The sequence below is a fragment of the Idiotropiscis lumnitzeri genome, chromosome 12 (genome assembly GCF_059441095.1).
Source record: "Idiotropiscis lumnitzeri isolate Australia: NSW breed Sydney's pygmy pipehorse chromosome 12, RoL_Ilum_1.0, whole genome shotgun sequence".
NCBI classification, from domain to species: Eukaryota; Metazoa; Chordata; class Actinopteri; order Syngnathiformes; family Syngnathidae; genus Idiotropiscis; species Idiotropiscis lumnitzeri.
This window is the reverse complement of record NC_142402.1, coordinates 10,004,228-10,026,127: the sequence shown is the minus strand read 5'-3', so window position 1 is coordinate 10,026,127 and position 21,900 is coordinate 10,004,228. Positions and strand designations below refer to the sequence as shown.

Genomic DNA, 21,900 nt, shown 5'->3' with positions numbered 1-21,900 from the left:
GAGGATGATGAAACCATTAGAACGTAGGACTGCGCTTACCAGCTGTGATGCAGGCGCTGTGGCCTTGCGATCACAAATTGTGCTTGGTTCAAAGGCTTTGACGGTACACGTCAAGCGAAACACTGGCGAGAATGCAGTCACACAATTGGATTTGAACAGCACATCATGGCATTTTAAGAAGCAACGTTACATAAGATGTGATGAAATTTGATGGGTATCGCTAGGATTTGGCTTTGATCCCCTTGCCAGACTGCCGCTAGCTGAATTTTACCCCCCGCCCCTTCTCCTTTCAGGCGTTTGGTGGACACAGAGGATGAGCTCAGCGACATCCAGTCCGAGTCGGTACCATCGGAGGTGCGTGACTGGCTGGCCTCCACCTTCACACGTCAGATGGGCCTGATGCTGCGGCGCAATGAGGAGAAACCTCGCTTCCGAAGCATCGTCCATGCCGTCCAGGCAGGAATATTTGTTGAGAGGTAAAACTAAGTACAGTGTTCTTTGTCTTATACACAAATCAACACTATATATAGGCGCCATTTTGTACGAGTGACCCGTCTTAAGACGACAAGATAACAAACCGTTGTTTGGCCTTTTTTTTTTTTCCCCCGTGATACAAACACTGCATGGTGGCGCTGAACTCAACCCAATTCATTTTACACTTAGCAGCACTTTGGCAAATAGTGAAGATTTCAGCCAAAAAATTTAAGCTGTTTCATGCCAGTCTCATTTTTAGTTTCCCGTCAAATTAAACAAAAAGGAGAAAATTTTAAACACGTTTGCCTTCTGAAAAAACACCATTCAAGAGGTCGCATCGGAAGTTGCAGCAGATATTTGAACAATGGTGGAGCAACACATTTAGTCAGAAAAATACAATACTCAGAGGCATATATTGATTATTGTTTCCGATATATAATATTACCGCATCCGGCTTAGTCACTTAGTTTTATCCTTCCTCATTTGTTTCTGCTTGACTCAACGATTAGACTGCCGCGTGGTGGCCTTGGTGGGTGCATCAGAAGGAGCAGCACAATCAATTGAATTGCAGCATTGAATCCGAATGCACAAGCTGTTTAATTCTTTACGTTCTATTTGATTATTAATCTTTTTTTATTTTTGGGGCAAATTACAATATTATAGTTTGGGGTTTTAATTTCGAACTCAAGTAATCTGTCAGCCATTTATTTTTAGGTTGTAATGATGCAAAATGTGTTTGAAATGATATTGAATAGTTTTGGGATCATCGTTTGTGCTGTTTGATATTTTCTCTGAATGTCGTCAATTGAGCGGTGAATGTACGCAAGTGGTTCAGCACTTTTTTTGTTGGGTTTTGTTTCAAGTTGCAAAGACTTTTGCCAGACGTTCGCAAACATTTTCTCTTGTCGCCAAAAAAATGTAAACGAGATCTTTGCAACCCTGCCAAAAAAATATTCACTTACATTCACAAATGCTCACAAGCCTTCATCGCTTCCCCAGTTTCAAGATATCCACTTACACAAGCATGTGATTGTTGTGCTGCGATTGTTTGGACTACAGCAGCGTTGGAGTGTTGGGCCACATGCAGCTTTAATATGCCTCACGAAATATGCCGCATGTAACATTACAAAATGGAAAAACGGTAGCGACAGCAGTTGTGTTTTTCTGTAAAAGTGTAATTGTGTATTGTTGTTTGGGGCCACTTGTGTTTACGCTCAGCTGTGTGTTTTATCTCATCCAAACAGGATGTACCGACGCACTTCCAATTTGGTGGGACTCAGCTACCCCCCTTCCGTTATATCTGTGCTTAAGGTATTAACGCATGTTCTCCAAGATCAACAACAAGTAGATCAGAAATAAGACATTTTGCACACACACAGTACTATTACAAGGCTCAAATTAAATAGACTCCATATTGTTGCTGTCAGGCAGAACATCCATATGTCCAAATATGGTCAATTTAATAACTTGTCACAATATGATTGATTTACCCGCATGTCATTATTTATTTTTAATGAATTTAGATGGTTGAAAAGAACAAATGTATTAATGCTATTGAACACTCAACAGTCTGACAAGTGTTAAAAAAAACTCCACCTTTTGCCTGACCATTGCAGATCCATATGACATAATTGTGACCAAATTAAAGTCGTTTTTTTTCAACCATGTGTGAAAAATTATTTGGTGACTTTTTAAACAATAACAAGGGAAACTAATCAGGTAAGATATGTTACCAGTTTTGTTAAAATCCATCATTGCCATGCTTATAGATTAATTCACACCTGGTAGATGTTTTTGTCAGCTGGTTATTTTATTTGTTGCATCACTTATGGCTCTAAAAACTATCTAAAAAAACACAATAGAAGAATTTCATGTCAATCTATCAATAATTATTGATTTTTTTCTCACCTTTTCAAAATGAGAAAAAAAGCTAACTCCAGTTAAATTATAAATTTGTGGAAAAAAAAAGAGTACAGCATATATTTTTTTCTTCTCACACACAGAATGTTGACAAGTGGTCATTTGACGTGTTCGCTCTGAACGAGGCCAGCGGCGATCACGCGCTTAAATTCATTTTCTACGAGTTGCTCACCAGATACGACCTCATCAGCCGTTTCAAGGTAAAGACACATTACTACTACCTTCTTTGTCCACATACTTAAAAAAAAGAAAAGTGGAACAATACCGTAATACTAAAAAAAAAATCCAAATTTATTAGATGTAAAAATTGACTGGAAAAATGTTTATATATTATATTATTTCATAACTAATAATTAATAATAATATAAGTAATATAAAAAAGAGGCACGGTGGATGACTGGTTAGCACGATGGCAAAATCGGGCGTGGGTTCGATCCCGGCTCCGGCCATCCTGTGTGGAGTTTGCATGTTCTCCCCGTGCCTGCGTAGGTTTTCTCCGGGTACTCCGGTTTCCTCCCACATTCCCAAAACATGCATGTCATGTTGATTGGACACTCTAAATTGCCCCTAGGTATGAGTGTGAGTGCGAATGGTTGTTCGTCTCTGTGTGCCCTGCAATTGGCTGGCAACCAGTTCAGGGTGTCCCCCGCCTACTGCCCAAAGATAGCTGGGATAGGCTCCAGCACCCCCCGCGGCCCTAGTGAGGAGAAGCGGTACAGAAGATGGATGGATGGATAATATAAAAAAATAAATAAATATATGATAGTTAGAAGTGTGTGTGTAAATGGAACTTACACACAACAGATTTCTAACTGTTGCCACAAAGCAAACATTTTTATGTGGATTTCTTTGGGGCGTTTACAGCCAAAAGTAACCTTGACGTTATTCTGGGAAATAAAAAAAAAATAAAAAAAAAAAACAGCATAACTTTGTCAGTATGTTAGGTACAGAGACAATGATGGTTAAATAGCACAAGAAGCGCAGCACAGATCCGTCCGCGGTTCACATTACGAAACATGCTCAGAACTAGAGACCGCTTTTCTACAAACATTTTGTGTGTAGCTTGAAAAGTTCATAAAAGGTGTCATTTGTAACTCAAGTTTCGGCTGCGATTTGAAAACATAAAGCATACTCAAAAGTAATACAAGGATACTAGACAAAAGGAAGCGTCAAAATCTTCCAATAATTTAAAATGAAAACAGAGGTTAGTGGAAAAAAAAATAATTTTAACAATGCTCAAGAAAGTATGAAGAAAAAAAATGGAAAATAAATATAAATAAAAAATAAATATGAGTAAAATACGAAAACTCTACTTGTAAAATTGTCTGGCCTGATGCGGCAGTGACAATGACGCACAAGTTGCGCACCAGATACATCATAGACTGTTTATAAGTCAAAAGATCTTTTTTTTTTTTTTTTAAGTTAAAAACAAAACATTGAAATGTCGCTGTCTGTGTAATGTGCAGCACTGACTGAATTATGCAGGAGCTTGGACACACTAGTTTGTGAAACATTTTTTTTTTTTTACTCTAATATCACCGCACTCCAAGTAGTGACAATACGTTAGTGTAAATGATGGGGGCAGTGAAGCGTGCATGAATATGTAATCAAAGTCCAAATGATGCACAATCCATTTTACGCCACCAACCTTTGTTGCTGTGGGGCAGCAGTTTATAACATGATGCGCGTACCAGACATCTGTTTGTCAGTGTCATCTAGCAACATAGCATGTGGTCGGCCGGTCTATCGTGAGTAGACGTGCAAAAAAAGCAATGCCCAAAAACCATTTTGGTTGGAAGCGGCCATTTTAGGGCCATTTCCAGGCATCCTTCAATAGCGGACTGCAACAGGTGATTTTCTCCGCCCCCCTTGGAAGGTTGGAAAAAAATGTCAATTTACAAATTGACAGAATATCAGTTTTAGTACGATGAGGGTCACACATGAAAAAGTCTACAGACCCATGCCCAAAATTGAATAGGAAGAAGATTTGAAAGCAGCCATTTTGGGGCCAATTCCAAACCTCCATTTGTAAAATGAAACCAGGGCTCAAAGTCTGATGGTCATTTTTGAAAAGCCCGTTTTTTGCTGCTCACAGTAGTGACAAACTTTGTTTTCTTTGTTCTCCAGATCCCAATTTCTGCAGTCGTGTCATTTGTTGAGGCCTTGGAAGTGGGATACAGCAAACATAAAAACCCCTATCACAACTTGATGCATGCTGCTGATGTTACGCAGACTGTTCATTACTTATTACTCAAGACAGGCATGGTGGTGAGTATGTCGAAAGCACATTGCACCTGTTGCTTTAGTTTCAAGTGGAAATAGTAGAATAGTGAACATTATACCACCTATATTGTTGGCAAAGTCCCGTTGCGAATAGCAAAAATTTGCGAACTATTGACCCTTGCCCTAAAAGGGGTTTGTAATTGCTTATTAACGCCACAAAATGATGTCAAGACCCTTAAAACCAAAATGATCATAAAAGAACAAGTACTTATTTATTTTAGTCTGTAACAACACCCCAAAAAAATATGCAAAGCATCAACATGCATCTAGCATGCACACAGTGTCATACCCATGTTGTATTAATGACTGTACTCAATAATTCAATGCAAACAAACCATCTTCACGTGAGGCTCATCACTCGTATTGAAAAACTGAAATGGTGTCACGTATGGGCAAACAAATGCTCGCACGAGCACCTCAGACAAACAATATAAGTCATTAAACTCACCTCTTGGCATTAACTCAATAATAAATGACTACAAAAACATTATTATAATTTTTTTAAAATGATAAAAGACTAAACCAGCTATTATTTGAAATGCTTATTGCTTATTGGCTTTACGCCTCCATTACACTGTTGTGACCCCCCCCCCCCTACTAAAACTGTACTCCGTAAAACTAACATGTTTTGTATTTAAATACAATGTGCGCAATTCTTTGTTGGGTGTTCAGTTTTACAGTAAACCCAAACTGGGTGTCATTAAACAGCTCAAAGCACGCTCAGCGAAGGCAGAAACACACACGCTTCACACTTGCTTTGCAAACCACATGGTGCATTCAGGGTACTTTCACAATGTTGGAAACTTGTAAACGCACCTACACATTAATCGTTTTTCATCTATTATAGTGTATTAAAGATCGAGAAAAGCCAGCATTTAAATCAAGATTCGAATTTTGATCATTTGTCCAGTCCTAGTTCCCAGTCATATATTCTTTATCATCTGCGAAGATTAATATTAGTACGGATCTGCTGAGAGGAATTGAGACGTCTCAATGAACATTACAGTCGACACCAACACCAGGGCCAGCCCACAAATAGAAAAAAAATCTGCAAAGAGTTGATGCCCAGTGAAATTTGCATGCATTGGGGCGGATTTCATTTAATTTTTTGTCAATACCATAAAGTACTTCAAAAAACATTCATTATAGTTTTCTCTGAAAAACACATTAAAATGGGTCCAAACAAATCCTCGGAACTCAAAATATATAAGATTATTGAAAAAAAAAAATGTAAATATTTTAACTGTCATTTTTGTTTTAGCTTTTCATAAACTTTCTCATTAAACTATACATTACAACAATTTTTGCTATTGTCTTGGGAGTGTTTTGAGTCACTAGCGTGATCATGAGAGGAGTGAATTTCATAACTCCAGGCATCACTTTATTTGCTTTGGCCTGAGCACAAAAACGAAGTACCCTTAAAAAAAAAAAAAAATCAGTAATCAGCAGGAAAACAAAATGAATAAATAAATGAATTGTCAAATTTGCAAATACTGGACGACCATTATGTGCGGGTCAAGTTTAAAACATTATATCATGTTCCTTTTAGTACTTAAAATAACACCACTGGATCAACGCTTACTTATTCCTCCACACAAGAAAAATAGCACCAGCCTCTTCTCATACCCGAATTCCATCCAGCCACCCCTCGCTTCCACAGTGTTTTTCTTTAATCACCTTAATAAGATGGCCGTGACAGCCGGCGACATGCTGCCTTTCCTGCAGGTCGTGCCTCGCACAGGAAACCGTATTACTGCTGTGACCACGGGGCTCCTGGGAGAGCTGCGCCAGAGCATTTGTCATTCCGCACGCCCTCCAGACTCCATTAAATCAACAATCAACAGGTCATTCATAAAGCAAGCCCACGAGCAAAATGCACCAGGGGGAGGTTGTGGCCATCTTGCTCTCTCTTGTTCTTAATGCCTCGAACCCCCCCCCCCGCTGTTGATTAGTCAACAATATCGAACTGAATTCTCTCTGCAGACATGATCGAGTGCACTCTGCCAAAATGCCCACTCACAGGTGTGTGCATGAATGTGTGTAACATAAACATCCACATGAAATCTTAATAAACGCTGACGCATGCACGCTCACACATCAAAGTGCCGCCATAATATAGTGGCAAGGTCGGATGACGTTTATGACATGAAGTCTATTCAGAAGGGATTTGGTGTGCTTTTCCTAAATGAATAAATCTCTTACAAAAACTACGCAGTGCGAATACTAAACCATACATATACAGGGGTTTACTGCATAGGTATAGTAAATAAAAAAATCAAAAAGTCACTCTATTAATGATTCAATTAAGGTTTCTTTAGCAGTCTACCTAAATAAATAAAAACTAGCTGAACAGTTTTGAATGATGTCATGCGAAGGCATTCTGCTACAAAGTTAAATACAACTGTGCTGTACTTAAGCAGTGATTCTTTTGTATCCACTAGAGCAGGTGTGGGCAAACTACGGTCCGGGGGCCACATGCGGCTCATTAAATGTTTTCATCCGGCCCGCCGAACTTGAAAGAAATGAAATGAATAAACCTTGTTAATGTATTATTTTCTAAATACTGTGGTTTTTCAAAGACATATATATTGTTGAAATGCTTTTGTTCACTTTCATTTCAAATTAAATGTATTTCTTTTTTCTCCGATGAGGTGAGGTGACCAGAACACTCCATCCATCTGCTCCTGGTCTGGCCCCTCTGTCAAATTTTACAACCCATTGTGGCCCGTCAATAAAAAAGTTTGCCCACCCCTGCACTAGAGAGAGCCCACGTCCAACTTGTGGTACTCGTACTGCACTTTGAGGATCACACACAAAACCCGTACGTGTTGACATTGGCCCGGCAGGAGCGAGGATGGAGCGACTTGTGGCTCATTTGCATAAGACAAGCCGTGCTGTGCTGTAATTTTTCAAAAATATGTTAAGTATTTGGGGTAGCACATTTGACATTGCGGGGGGTCGTCTGTCCTTTTAAAATGTGGTGTTACGTACAAAGAATATGCTGTCGAAACCTGATTTAAAGAAAAAAAAATGTTCACAGTGCACCTTTACCTTCAGGGGCCTCTCATTCAACAAGATGTAAAAAGAACACTTTTAATATTGAATTAGTCTTGTCTAAAGTTTCCTTTTTGCTCTTCTGACCTTGACCTCGTCTTCCCCCATCACACAATTTGTTTCCGTTCATCCCAAACCGTAATGTATTCCCTCCTACACATCTTCATAATGCAACCTTCCTTGCTTTTCCATTCGCTGCCTTCCCATTTCTCATCACGTAATTCCTGTCCATTATTCCCTCCTCTGTGCATTCTTTCTCACTCATGGCTGCCCTTTCCATTGTATCGTCCTCCACCTCTTCCACCCCCGCCTTCTTGTCTTCATCTGCAACCCCCCCCCTCCTCTCCACCACCTCCAGCACTGGTTAACTGAGCTGGAGATCTTTGCCATGATCTTCGCCGCGGCTGTGCATGACTACGAGCACACAGGGACTACAAACAACTTCCACATTCAGACAAGGTAATGGCTCATAAAATCAAAAGCGCTCAGCTCTTGACTCTGAGATCGATGCCGTCATTTAGGAAGGCGAGAGGGGCCTTTACACACGCGGATGCTGGTGTGGCAATAACATAAGAGGAAGGGCAAGAGACCCAAATAGAGTGCCAAAGCCTGCAAAATAAAGACTTATTTCACTGTATAAGGATGCAGGGAGGGGCATTCAAAGAAATATGCTTGCTCCTATATCATTAATTATTTTTTTCTCTGATGGAATCGTTCATCCAGCCGGTGATTAATGACAACCCCTAGCTTGCATAATAGAAATAATCACAATGGCTTGAAATTAACACCAAAGACAGGAAAGTTCTAAAATTGCAGTGTTGTATCATGAAGTATGGATGAGTTCAAAGCCCCGGCTTGACACATTGACGGGTCTTATAAACTATGCAGTCGTGTGTCCTGAGAGTTATGAATGATGACCATTACTTTGCGTAACAGAGTAAAGTCAAGACAAAGTAAGCGACAAAGTCAGGCAAGTTGCACTCCTGCCGTTTCAAATCATGAAGTGATGGCACGGAATGATGCTTTTGTTTCTCATGCCGGTAATTAATGATAACCACAAACTCCATTAGAATTAAAAGTGACTTAAAGTGTGCTGAAGCAAAAATGTTCCTCCAATCGGTTATTCTTGAAATTAAGAAATTGAGTCAAAATAAGATGCACTTGTGCAGAAGTTACAGTTTCCCATCGGTTAATTATACATTAAGTAGCAAAAGAAACAGCTATCACTTAATGATACAACTCTGCGTGGCTGTAACTTGCACAATAAAAGTGAAGCGATAAACTCAAGGTAGGACACATGACAGTAATGCAGTTACTGGGTGTCGTAATTTCAATTTAAGCAGCAAAGTAGTTAGGCCTGAATTGAAATCCATTATGTTTTCATCCAATTTAACCTCATTGATATGAACATTACTCCGATCTAATTCCACTCAGGCGATAAAATTCCCCCACTAACCAAAATTGAAAAATCCTGGGATGAGTTTGAAATATCATGAAAGCCATCTCTCTAATGATACAGATGAAAAGGAGCAGCGGTGACATTAGTCGGTCGCCGACGGTCATAAACGCCGTAATGGACTATTTGCTTGGCCTCCTCCCAGGTCCGACGCGGCTATTCTGTACAACGACCGCTCGGTGTTGGAGAGCCACCACGTGAGCGCGGCCTATCGCCTGCTGCAGGACGACGACGAGATGAACATCCTGTACAACCTCTCCAAGGACGACTGGAGGTCAGAGCAAAGAGGAAGGAAGAGGGAGCTGAGTGAGGACTACAGGGAAATAAAATAAGAGTCCTGCCTCGATTAACGAGTGACACCATTTGTTAAGTGACGAGCCGTCGCGTGGTCGTTTTTGGGCTTTGTGTGATGAGCAAGCTTCAGATATGTCACCACTCGAGTGAAGTGCGGGGGGGGCGGGGCGGCGGCATCACCTTCACCTGCACACTTGAGTTCACAAGTGGTCGCGTCTCAGCCACTGGTTTTGCGGCAATTCAAAATTCGAATCGCGGTTGCATGGTGTGGTAACTTTGCATTATATCTAATCAAAATGCACGGAAGCGTTCACCCAGGCGTAAAACCCATTTTGCGGCTGCAAGTGAAGGAGATTATGGTAAAAAGCAGAATACGTTTCATGCCTGTAACATTCTAATGAATGGGACCGAGCTCTGCCTTTCAGCATATCGCCATTTTTTTCGTCTTTATTCTCACCCATGTCCTCTTTCTGTAGCAACCTGCGTCTGTTATGGATTTTAAAAAAAACATATATATTGAATGAGGAGCCACAGAACACAAGACATCCTCGCACAGTTTACATAGCAAGGAATCCTTATGCTAAATTTCCCACCTGGCATTCTTTGCCACGGTCAGGTCGTAGTGGGATTCGGAAGCATCGCGCAGTGTGCGGCAGCCCTAAAGGATTTTGTGGTCGTTAAATTCAACAACTGCAATCCAATTTATTCATCGAGTAGGTTTTCAATGGGTAGGCATGAAAAAGAATCTCACCCAGTGTGTCTTTGGAATTCAAACCACTTTAATGACTGGCAGATGGCAATCATGTACAAATTTAAGATCAGCCCAGGTTTTGCGTTTAAGATGATCAATGGGAGATCTCGGCTTGAGATATGAGGTAGATATGAGACTATGAGGCAGAGAAATACCAACCCGTTGGAAGTCTCACGTTTAGAATCTTGTTTTCTTCGCTATTTGGCGAGAAAGTGTTATTTTGTGTGAAGTCGACCTATGCTCTACTGCTGATTAGTTAAGAATAAAAAAAGCTAGTCACAAATGTTGGTCTGGTAATAGAAGAGTTTATATTTCTGACATTGTCACAGAACACAATATTTTGTGGTAAAATGCGCCGAATGAAAATTGCTGCGACTACTTGTTGCAACCTGCAGTATTTAAACTTGATAAAATCTTTGAGTTTTTAATCCAATCCAATCTTTATGAACAACTTGTTGCACAAAATTGCTGGTTTAGGGGGGGGTGGCTGGAGCGGAATAATATAATTTCAATTAATTTCACTGGGTAATCATCCATTTGAAGTAAGAATAGAGTGGCAACAGAGAGCATTAAACTCAATTCAAGTTAGCACTGCACCAAAAATATTGGCTGTGTAAATATGAAGCAGCGATACAAAAGTTCAAGCCCTTGACCTCCGTGTACACATTACACATTCTTCGTGAACTCGCTTTTTGTTCCGCGGGAAATGACAAGCGCTTTCAAGGTCCAACAGTTCTGCACTCAGTGAAACTGTGATAATATATTAAAGCAGACAGCAGCAATCCAATTTTCATAGCATGAGCCCGGACCTGTCAAAGCAAGACATTTATAAATAGCTCTCAAACGCTATGCCGGCTGCTCGCTTTGTGCAGCAGAAAGCTTTTAATTCTTTTATTTCTTTTTTTTTTTTTTTTTTTTTTTTTTTTTTTACCCCTCTCAGGTGAGTGACTGTTCAATTTGTCTTGTGTTTGTTCTCACAGAGAACTGCGTGCTCTGGTGGTGGAAATGGTGCTGGCCACTGACATGTCCTGCCACTTCCAGCAGGTGAAGGCTATGAAGAACTTCCTGCAACAGCCCGAGGGGTCAGTTGACGTTTTTCCGCGATTTCCGTTATACTCCACAGTCTCCACTTGGCTGCACCATTCACCCTTTTGCGCTACAGCACTTGTCTTTCATACTCGCATTCACACACAGTTTATGGACATATTCTACTATTTATAGTCACGGCTGAGAGTTAGGGAGCGTGGCATGTTTTCTTATTCCTGGGCGTTTGGTATAACAGAAACCGTACACCCCAAAAATGCATCTTATCTACGGAGGAGCTGGGTGAGTGATCCCTCAGTGACCTCATGAGCTAACTGCTGGCTAGCGCCTCTCATGCCGTAGTACATGGAATATATTCCAGCCAACGGAGGCTTGAAACGGATATATTTTCAGTTTCTCCAGGATTTGTAGGCATAATAAAAATGTGTGAAATTTGATCGACAGCTGGGCGGGGTTTGGTTGGACCGCATTCAGCGGACACGCTCGTAAGTGTTTGAGAAATGTTTCATTTTCACATTTTGAAGCCTTTATAGCCTTTATAAATGTTTTATGTATTCTTCTAAATTGACAAATTTGTTGATACTTTGTGAACTGTCAACTTTACGAGACATTTATTTGCACTTTACACGGACTACTAAATAGAATACTAAAATGTACTTTTGATTTATAATCTTATCTCCTAGCTGGAATCAATTCATGTCATCGTTTGAGCTGGTGAGACATTCCTGCTTGTGTCGCAGGTGTGGGGTGAACCTGTTGACCTCCATGGTGTCATTTCCGAAAGTGCCCTGAAGGCATTGATAGCAGCTAGGTGACGGCTTCAGATTAGTGCGCCTGGATATGTGTGTGTGTGTGTGTGTGTGTGAGCGAGCTCCAAGCGAAAGCCCGAAGAGTGCTGACTGGAGGGTCTCCTTCCATCACACGCACACGAATGCTCAAGAGATTGCACTATGTAATGCTGAATGGACTGTAATGTAATTCGAGGACGGCTGCTGCAGGCCCGACGCAAATGGGATGAGGAGGGGAAATGCGAACCGGTCTTTATCACCCCCCGTGTTTAACCTTCCGTGTGTGTTTTTGTTCGTCTCTTTTCCATTTTTGGATCCATGTGAATCCGTTTGTCAAGCGTGACTTGGTTTTAATGCTATCTGGCACCAGTAATGCCCGATAATGCGAAATGATCTTCACAGCGTATTGCAATAAAACAGACAATTAGTCTTAAGCAGGGAATCGCGTTATGTGGGGAAATAAATTCAGATTTGAGGCTGTTTTTTGTTTTTTTGTGGTTGGCCAAATAGTGGATTGAAGAAATATTTGGTTCTCTTTAAAAACTGCTGGGTGCAGGTGGTATGTTTTCCACATTTTTCCACACCTGTCGCCCCAATTTCCCAGAGTCTTACCTTGTGTTTTCCCGCCTGCCTCTTGTACATCTCGTATTCCATTTGGTCATGACTTAAAAGAGTTTTACCATCCAGCACCTGGTTCTACAATAAACATTCTACAGAGTGTCTGCTGTGGACAAAATGAACAGTGTGATGGATTGTCCTTTGAATACACCAATAGGTTATGTGCTTGCTTTGTATCTTTCTCAACGCAAGGCAGTTTTATTTCTTCAGCACATTTCATACACAAGGCAACTCAATGTGTTTCACACAGGCAAAGTCACAGTACCTACTATCCATTTACAAACAACGATGAACAACTATCAAGAATAAAGCCGAAAAAAACAAAGTATCTTACAAAGATGACAAAATTGTACGTTGAAATGCAACAGAAAACTTCAAAAGAAAACGTTTAAAAGTAAAGAAATAAAAGAGAGTGTTTAAAAATACTAAAAGTTGCATTTATACCGCGCTAGATTTTCCTTTTGTGCTGCAAATAAGAAGCCGAGTTGCACCGTTTATGGAGTAAGACATGAGGCAGTTACTGTTCCTCATGGGAGCTCGATATGTCTAAAATCTACATCTGTGTCATCACGCCACTGTTGCATGCTCTTAAGCGAGAATAAATGCCTGAGTTGCTTTACCTATTTAATATGTCTCCATTTCAGTGTGCATCATTTGGAAGATCATTGCAAAACCACAACAGTGCAACTAAACGGTGTGTTAAGTGACCCACAGCAAACCTGGTGGGATCCTCCGAGCAATTAGCATTTACATGACCGAACACTCACACTCTCAAATATTGTTCCTCTTGTTCCTGCACCGGTACACGGCGTTCCATTTTCATCTCTTAAGGGCCATTATCTGTCAACCCCCCAATTGGCTGTCTCGTCTCTTGAGGTTTCGGCTGTGTATTTCTGCTTTTTCCAGATTTTTTTTTTTTTTTTTTTTTTTTTGCTTTAATAACCTAATCCACTTGCTTATACCTGCATATTGGTGCTTTGGTGTATTAACACGACACTCTATTTATTGTCATCTGTAGCATTGATAAGCCAAAAGCCCTGTCCTTACTGCTGCACACTGCTGACATCAGCCACCCAGCCAAAAGTTGGGACTTGCACCACCGTTGGACCACATCTCTGCTGGAGGAGTTCTTCAGACAGGTGAGCGTCAACTGAGAAAGAAAGCCAAGGAACAAGCAAAACACGGTGACAATTAGTCGTTTGATGAAGCTTGTGCTAACATGATGGTGCAAACCTGAGAAGACATAAAAATGTCACAACATAATGTGAAAAGAAACATATAAGGGATTTGCTCGAATGTTTAAAATGCTTAAAACAAATACACAAATGTTTGGAAAATAAGTTATTTAAATAAAAATAAACAAATAGTAGAAAATAAAGAATTAAAAAAAATACATAATTGAAATAAAGAATTGAAAAATACAAAAACTTCAAAAGAAAAATATACCAGACTCTCGCTCTCGCCTTCCATAATTAATTATTGGGACGCAAGATGTGTTCTGAGATGTGTGTTAGCATGTTTTTCCCTAAATAAAATAGGAACAACATTTTTTTTTCCAAATTAAATTCACATGCGTCATAAGTCATCAGCCAGTCTATGACGACTGCTGTCTGGCCCGGTCCTCTGTCTCTGCACCCCCCTTCAGACATGTCTGAACAACTTCCACTTGCTTGTCAAGCGTCGCCGTTGCTAATGGCTCTGAGTGGCCCTTCGGTGCCTCCTCAGTCTGGCGCCATGGGATCACCGGGTATTACACTACTAGGGGTGGTCCCGGCCTGCCAGAAAATCGTCAACAAGGATGGCAGCCTCGCGGTGAGGGTGGGGCTATATGGCTCGGGTACGGTCGTCTGTACGGGGACAGTGACAATTGCATCAAGGTGCTGGAACTGAGTGAGGTGCGTCCTTTTTCAGACGTACCTATGGTGTCGGACAATACCACAACTGTTTTGAACAAAAACCACCAGGAGCAGGACGGCGCCTGCCTGGTGTTTGCAGGTCTCCCAGAGTCTCCTCACATGGGCTGCCTCCCACCAAGCCAGTTTGCAGGCCGTGTATCTTCCGGGAGCCCTGAACCAGGTTGCAGGCGCTCTTTCCCGCCGCGACCCGCCTCCAGGGGAGTTGCATCTCCACCTTGAGGAGGTTACACCAATTTGGGTTCTTTTTGGCAGAGTGTCAGTCAAGTCAGTGAGGCTTGTGTCGTGGGATTAGGTTCTGAGGGACTGTCTTCTGGCAGGGGTCACTAGTGACTAAAACTTTAACGGAGATCAGTCACGCACTTTCTTCTATTATCAAACATTTTGTTGTCAATATGGCTCCTTTTGTTATCGCGCTTGCTATCGCAAGACTTTTTTGCCTCGAGGGCTGCGCTTTGTCAATTAACAGCTTCTTCGAACAACGCCAACTCCCACCTCTGTATCTTGTGTGTTCAGAACGGGAAAATGAAACCTGTTTCAAAGGCAGTCGCCGGGCTGAGCCGGTCATCAAGCCTGTTGAGCGGTGTCACAAGAGCAGGGTCCCCCTTCCCTAAACATAGAACACGCACTGAACATGGGGCCTCATACTCCGTGTAGCATGAAAGCGAAAGAAGAGGAAGCTTCTGCTTCATATGAAAGTGGGTATGTTTGCTGCTCATCAGATAGGAATCGCTGTCTCCATTCTCTGTCTAGGCTGAAGATTCCTGCCAGCCACAGCAGGCCAGATTAAAACGTATTTAATAGCCTGTTTATGAGTAGTAGTAGTAGTAATGGGCTAATATTTAATTATGTAAATACGGCTTGCTCTTTTCAATGACCTCCCTCTAAATGTTAGGCAAGCCTCCTCTCTGTCCATCGTATCTCTGGCTTTTGACTTTGTAATGTTTAGTGTTTTCTGGTGTTAACTGTTTTTGTATTAAGTTGTTGTCGGTGTTTTTTATGTCTGATTTGCACTCCATGTACAGCACTTGCATGCTGGAGCCTATCCCAGCTATCTTCGGGAGTAGGCGGGGCACACCCTGAACTGGTTGCCAGCCAATCGCAGGGCACATAAAGACAAACAACCATTCACACTCACAATCACTCCCATGGGCCATTTTGAGCATCCAATTAACCTACAATGTCTTTGGAACGTGGGAGGAAACCGGAGTACCCGGAGGAAACCCACAGAGGCACAGGGAGAGCATGCAAACGCCACACAGGAAGGCCAGAGGCGGATTCTGTGCTGTGAGGTGGACGTGCTTACCAGTCAAACCCCGTGCCTCCATGTTCATTATTATTATTATTATTGTTACTACAACAACTGTTAACTGTTCAAAAAAAAAGCTTATCAGATGGCATGTTGCAGTATGGTCATGAAGCGCTTTGGATGGGGCCTCCAAATAAAATTTTGCCTGGGGCCGCCCTGAGCGAGAGCGTGGTTTTCACAAGTGACTTTTGTATTTCCCAGGGGGACAAAGAAGCAGAGCTCGGCCTTTCCTTCTCGCCGCTCTGTGATCGAAAGTCAACAATGGTGGCTCAGTCTCAGATCGGTGAGTCACGATAGCACGAATCTACAATTGTCTTGTGCTGTATTGATGCCATGCCGCAATTAACCTCTAGGTGTGTCATCCAATTTAACAAATAAATGCCCCGCCTCTAATAAATTCCTCCTTGATTGGGAAAATAACAGGTGGTTTCATTGTAATACTACTACAATAATATAGAAAACGACATCTCATTCAAAGCAATTGAGAAACGTCCATCTAAAAACTTGCTCACTACTAACCTGCGAATGTGCTCAGGTTTCATCGACTTCATCGTCGTGCCCACCTTCACCGTACTGAGCGACATGATGGAGCGCATCGTCACGCCGCTCATCGACGAGGCCTCGCACTCGGGTCTGGCGGGCTTCCGGCGCTCCAGGTGGGCTTTGTGCCAAAAGAGGCGCACCATTTGAGGCGGTCTTACTTCAATAGCGACGTATCTAATAGAAAGGAAAATGCAAGTCGCGCCGTGCACAATCCGCATTATCCATGTGGATAAAGGCATTTCTGTATCCAGAACCTGCATTTGCCTCAATTAAGTTTTATTAGCATCAAGAACTGGATCCAGAGGAATCCAAGGCCACTAGCGACCCCGCCAAAAACATCAATCTAATGACTAACAACTATCCCGAGAGCGCTAATTAAAAAGTTTGTCTGTGTAAAAGGGCGTATTAAGCCTCCCTTCAGCCCGCACATCAATATCAGCCTGCTTATCGGTGCGCTCAGCAGCTGCCATTAGAATCACTTAGCGGGGTATGGAACTTGGTGGCCTCCCATATTGGAGCCAACCGAGCATAAATCTCACACGGCCGTGGCGATTTCAACTCACCTGATGGGCTGAAGCGCGTCAGAGCTCTCATCTTCCTTCACACCGCTTATTGCCGCTTTCAGTTATCTGTAGCCATCTAGCCGTTATCGCTCGCCTCTCATCGCTCAGACAGACGCACCAAGTCCAAAGTGAATCATCTCAACGCACGGCGGATGGATCGCTTTGCCTCGCGCATCTTCACACGGTTCCTTTCCCCGAAGGATGAATGGCGCTGACTTCAGTGACATCCCGTCTTCTCTAATCCCTTCACACAGCTGTCACATGATGGGACTCTGCTTTTACTAATCTATTCTATTGATGTTGGGGGGGGGGGGGGAAGCCGACAAAACCGATTTAATCTCATCACAAGTTTATAGGAAACAATCCAAGTTAGGCGCTGTACAAGACTTCACACACTCGTGATGTCACGATTCCAACATTTTAGCTTAATACTATGCCTGCACAAACTACCTTGATATTGAAAGGATATCACCATCTGTTAAAAGTAGTGAAATAATATCTGACATCTAAATAACTAAATTTTATATATATATATATATATATATATATATATATATATATATATATATATATAAGTATATATATATACTTATATATACACAAACTCTATGCACTGTATGTAAATTTCGATGATGTAAAATAAGAATAGGAGGAACATGATAAAAATATGCAACGGTTGTCCGTGCTCTGAGCTCCTCGTCTTTTCCTTTGCACGCAGTCTTAACAGTATTAGCTCCGAGGAGGCCAAGAGGCACAGCGTGAAGAGTATGGCCTGCGACAGCTGCTCGTCGGGCCAGAGCCCCCTGATGGCCGTAGACATGAAGAACTTCAAGGCACTGTGGAACGAGGAGGTCTACCAGAACCGGGAGCGCTGGAAAGCACAGGCCACCAAAGGTGCACCACTTTCTTTTGAAAAAACTTTTCAAATGCACTTCACAATTGCAGCTCTTCAAAAAAGGATTTAAGATGTTTAATGCAGCATCAGTTAGAGGTCTACTGCCAAACTACGCAGGAAACAGAGAGAATTACACCTTGTTTGAAACAACCATATGGTTTAGCATTTCAGTCCCACTAGCTTAATGGCATCTGTCTTAAGATGCGAAAACCCTTAAAGTAACAAAATTAACACAAATGGTCCTGCAACATATAACATGTACTGCATCTATTCTTTATCCTCTGCAAAGAATGACTAATATTAGTGCCGCTGTGCTGATGAACCAAGAAAAGTATATTAGATTGTCAAAACGCCCCCAGGTGGCCAAGTTAGGCACACCAGATAGCGATGCAATGTAACAATAATAATTAATTTTGTCAATTTTGTATGTTTTTATAAAGTACCTGCAATATCATAGTGCTATTTTCCTCATTAAAATTCATAATATACAACCTAAATGAATGAAAATGGCCATTCATTTCAATGGGGAAAGATGATTTGAGAGTCAAGTGTTTTGAGTTGCGAGTATAGTGGAATGAATTCAACTCGCATCTCAAAGGGCCCACTGGACAAAACGTGAAAACTTCTTGAGTTGATTTTTGTTTTGCCTAGCATGTTTAGTATTTACATGTGTAGCATCTGTGCACACCCACACAGTCTGCGAGCTCATTTTTGCACTTGTTACAGCTCCAAGCTTGGCATGAATACAAATTCTAAGCCTTATTTCATTTCACTTCTGTCTACTTCCCACTCATTAAAAAGCAAGCTGACATTTATTGGTTCCACCAGGCTCAGTGAGCCGGCAATTTGGTCTTCATCAATCAAATAAGAGTTTGTCATTTGAATCAATAGCAGATTTAACACCTTCTTGCATATGTCTGACTTTTCCCTTGAAATTCTTGCATTAGTTACAGAGAAATGAAAGGCAATGCAGGCAAGAAACGTGTTTTAAGTTATATCTGATTTTCTTTTTTTGGATATGCATTTGTGATTAATGCAATACAATATTTTTATTAATACAATGATAGTTTAAGACACAGTAATACTAATTTAATGTTCACTTTTATTTGATTTTTTCTGTTCCTTTTTTATTGAGTCATATTATATAATGGGTTGCTTAAATATATTTCTAAACAATAATCTTATTCAGAAAAAGGTTTTAATAATCATATTTGTCTAGTTTGATTGTTTTTTTAAATGTACATTTTGTGCCATTGTTAGGTTATTCTAGATTAATTTATGAGGGATTAATGATTACAAACTACATTCTGGTAATTCTAAATTGTAATATAATAATTCAATATGTTTTAATAATTTTAATAAATGAAAATGTGTCCCGTTAGCCACTCCAATTTTTCCAGGTTAGTAATTGTCTCGTTGTAAATATCTTCTAATATATTTTTCTCAGTTGTTTTATTTTCCATTTTGTTCAATTAAATAATAAAATATAATGCAATCTTTTTTTTTCTCTCTTCTTACTTCATGTTTTGTTTTTGAAAAACAAACTAATGATTGAATGACATGGTTCAACACACTCCCTGACTTGTCGCTGGGTCGTGCCTCATTTTTAACCTCAGAAGCGGAGGAACGAGCCAAAAGGGAGGCGGAGGAGCGAGCTCAGCAAGAAGACGCCATGGAGCCTCAGGAAGACCACGCCGACTCGATCGAGCCCAAAGACGGCCAACAGGAAGCGGGAGACCAGGAGGCTGAGTCAAAGCCCAACGCTGATGATGTGGCCCCGCTACCGCCGCCTGGGGGTGCCGCACATGAGAGTCCCTCGCTGCAGAATGGTAAACTTGTCTTTGTCTTTAGATTGGGTGAAGCAGCACGTGACTCATCATTACCCAAGGTTGTTTTGAACAGGCAATTGACAATTTTACGTTTGGGACCACCATGTTGAGATATGAGCCCTCATTTAGCAGATTCTTATTTATTTGTATTTTTTTTACACTTTGACTTCAGACATGAGCGCTTCATGGTGGATTAAGGAATGGATATTTGAACACCAATGGAGGCGCAACACATGCAGACATAACAATACTCACAGGCATATATTCTTTATGCTTGATGAATTATTACTAATATTACAGCATTCTAATATGAACATGGTCTCCAATCTGCAATCTAATCTATCAGTCTATTTACAGTATTTATTTATTTTAAATCTATCTTCTTCCAAATAATACTATAATAATACATTTAATAAGTTGGATCTTTTGATGGCTTAGGTGAGTTGCCTCAAGGCGGAGACTCACCGGGAACTGAAGATACCAAAAACACAGTGATTGATGGTGAGTGGACGTCAACAACCCTAAACCAAAATGTGTTTCTAGCATTTATTTGCTGAGCATCATAATTCTTAGATGTGACTGCGATTGCTCCTCATGTTTTCTATTTTGTCGTTGAACACAGCCGAGGTGTCTATGGAATGAGAAGGGCCTTGGACCACTGGTGAGGGAGGGAGGGAGACAATCAGTTGGACTTTGTCGCCCCCTGCAGGAACATGAAAAACTGACTACGCGGTCCTTTTGTGACTTTTTGTTTTGACTTTACATATTCTGCCACGCTTCTGGTTTTGTCTCCTTTTAGGCTGGATAACTCAACGGCATTTCTTTTATAGTTCTCTATAGTTTCAAGCTCTGTGAAATGTACATTTAAACTGAGAAGGGAAGAAATGTTTGTTGTTTTGTGTACGCATCCTGTGCACTTGTTTTTTTTTTTTTACCTGTATTTAGTTTTGAATGTAAATGTCTCTGTTGGTAAAAGAACCCAAAGTATCTCCCTGATTTTTTTTTAAGCATTTTCTGTTCTTCTCGATGCCTTCTCTCGTGTTTTTGTCTTTTTGCTGTCCCGCTTTCCCCCTAATCTGCGACTATAAAATGCAAAATATTGCTGATTGTGCATATGTAAAATAACAAACCTCTGCTTTATCTGTTATTGTAAATGTGTATTTGCAGTTAAGAGCGAGACAAATGGGCAGTATTTGTATTCCTTTATTAACATAATTGTGCACTTGTGCAATATTATTTGGGTATAAATCCATAGTGCCAAGATGTTGGCATGTGATGTGCTTCTTTCTAAACCTAGATTCAAAAAGGGAGAATTTAACTGAACATTTTCTAGGAATGTTGGAGAACCTTATGGATTATTTTGACCTTTTTTTCTGTTTGACATGCTTATATAAATATATATGTATATATATATATATATATATATATATATATATATATATATATATATATATATATATATATATATATATATATATATACACACACACAATAGGGTGACGTCATGTGCTGTGAAAAGTTACTTTTCTCTCTAATCTACCTGTGTGCCTCTTACTGTTCATGTAACTGCACCTGTAGGAACCAGCTGGCATTGTTCCTGCAACCTGATGGTCATGTTTTGTGTGCTTTTTTTTCGTGGCAGTTCTTTTCCTCTTTGCCTTTTCTTCATTGGCCAGTGAGTTTCATTTATTTTACTTTTATTTTGTATCGTTTAGTGACTCACCTTTTTTTTTTTTTGGGTTAAAATAGTTTTTTTCCTTCCTCCCATATTTTTATTTAAACTTTTTTTGCATTTCAAAAGTGATATTTTTTTCATATTTAAAGTAATCTTTTCTTTTATTTACTAAATTTGTTTTATTTGTCGTTTTTTTCAATGTTTTTTCCACATTTTTAAATCGTTTATGTAATAATACTATCAAAGTAGATGGCTTTGATAATTTACCTTGATTAATTTTTCCTCATATTTACTTTCAGAAAGGCTCCGGACTTTACCCCTTAAATTTGACTTGACTTTAGCTCCATATTTCTGCCCATTTACATTATTTGTAATATAGTGGAAATGTGAAATATTTACTTGGCAATTCGATGTGTGTGCCCCGAAATTCTAAATTTCTTACTTGCACCCATAAAATTTCAGGTTAGGGTTCCTCTGTATTCCTGCTAAAA

At 40.5% G+C, this 21,900-nt stretch overlaps 1 protein-coding gene across 5 annotated transcripts in view; it reads left to right on the top strand.

Moving 5' to 3' along the window:
* Positions 1-21,130, top strand: part of pde1cb (phosphodiesterase 1C, calmodulin-dependent b) — a 90,486-nt gene extending 69,356 nt beyond the window's left edge. For all 5 annotated transcript variants that reach the window (XM_088311122.1, XM_088311121.1, XM_088311124.1 and 2 more), the window contains 14 exons: positions 294-476; positions 1,719-1,785; positions 2,478-2,594; positions 4,522-4,662; positions 8,090-8,190; positions 9,333-9,461; positions 11,213-11,314; positions 13,701-13,821; positions 16,106-16,187; positions 16,440-16,560; positions 17,729-17,904; positions 19,522-19,734; positions 20,173-20,235; positions 20,357-21,130. In XM_088311122.1, coding sequence (XP_088167248.1) covers positions 294-476; positions 1,719-1,785; positions 2,478-2,594; positions 4,522-4,662; positions 8,090-8,190; positions 9,333-9,461; positions 11,213-11,314; positions 13,701-13,821; positions 16,106-16,187; positions 16,440-16,560; positions 17,729-17,904; positions 19,522-19,734; positions 20,173-20,235; positions 20,357-20,376 — 1,636 coding nt within the window. In that variant the 3' untranslated portion in view covers positions 20,377-21,130. The remainder of the gene's footprint in view (positions 1-293; positions 477-1,718; positions 1,786-2,477; positions 2,595-4,521; positions 4,663-8,089; positions 8,191-9,332; positions 9,462-11,212; positions 11,315-13,700; positions 13,822-16,105; positions 16,188-16,439; positions 16,561-17,728; positions 17,905-19,521; positions 19,735-20,172; positions 20,236-20,356) is intronic.
* Positions 21,131-21,900: the final 770 nt, after the last annotated feature.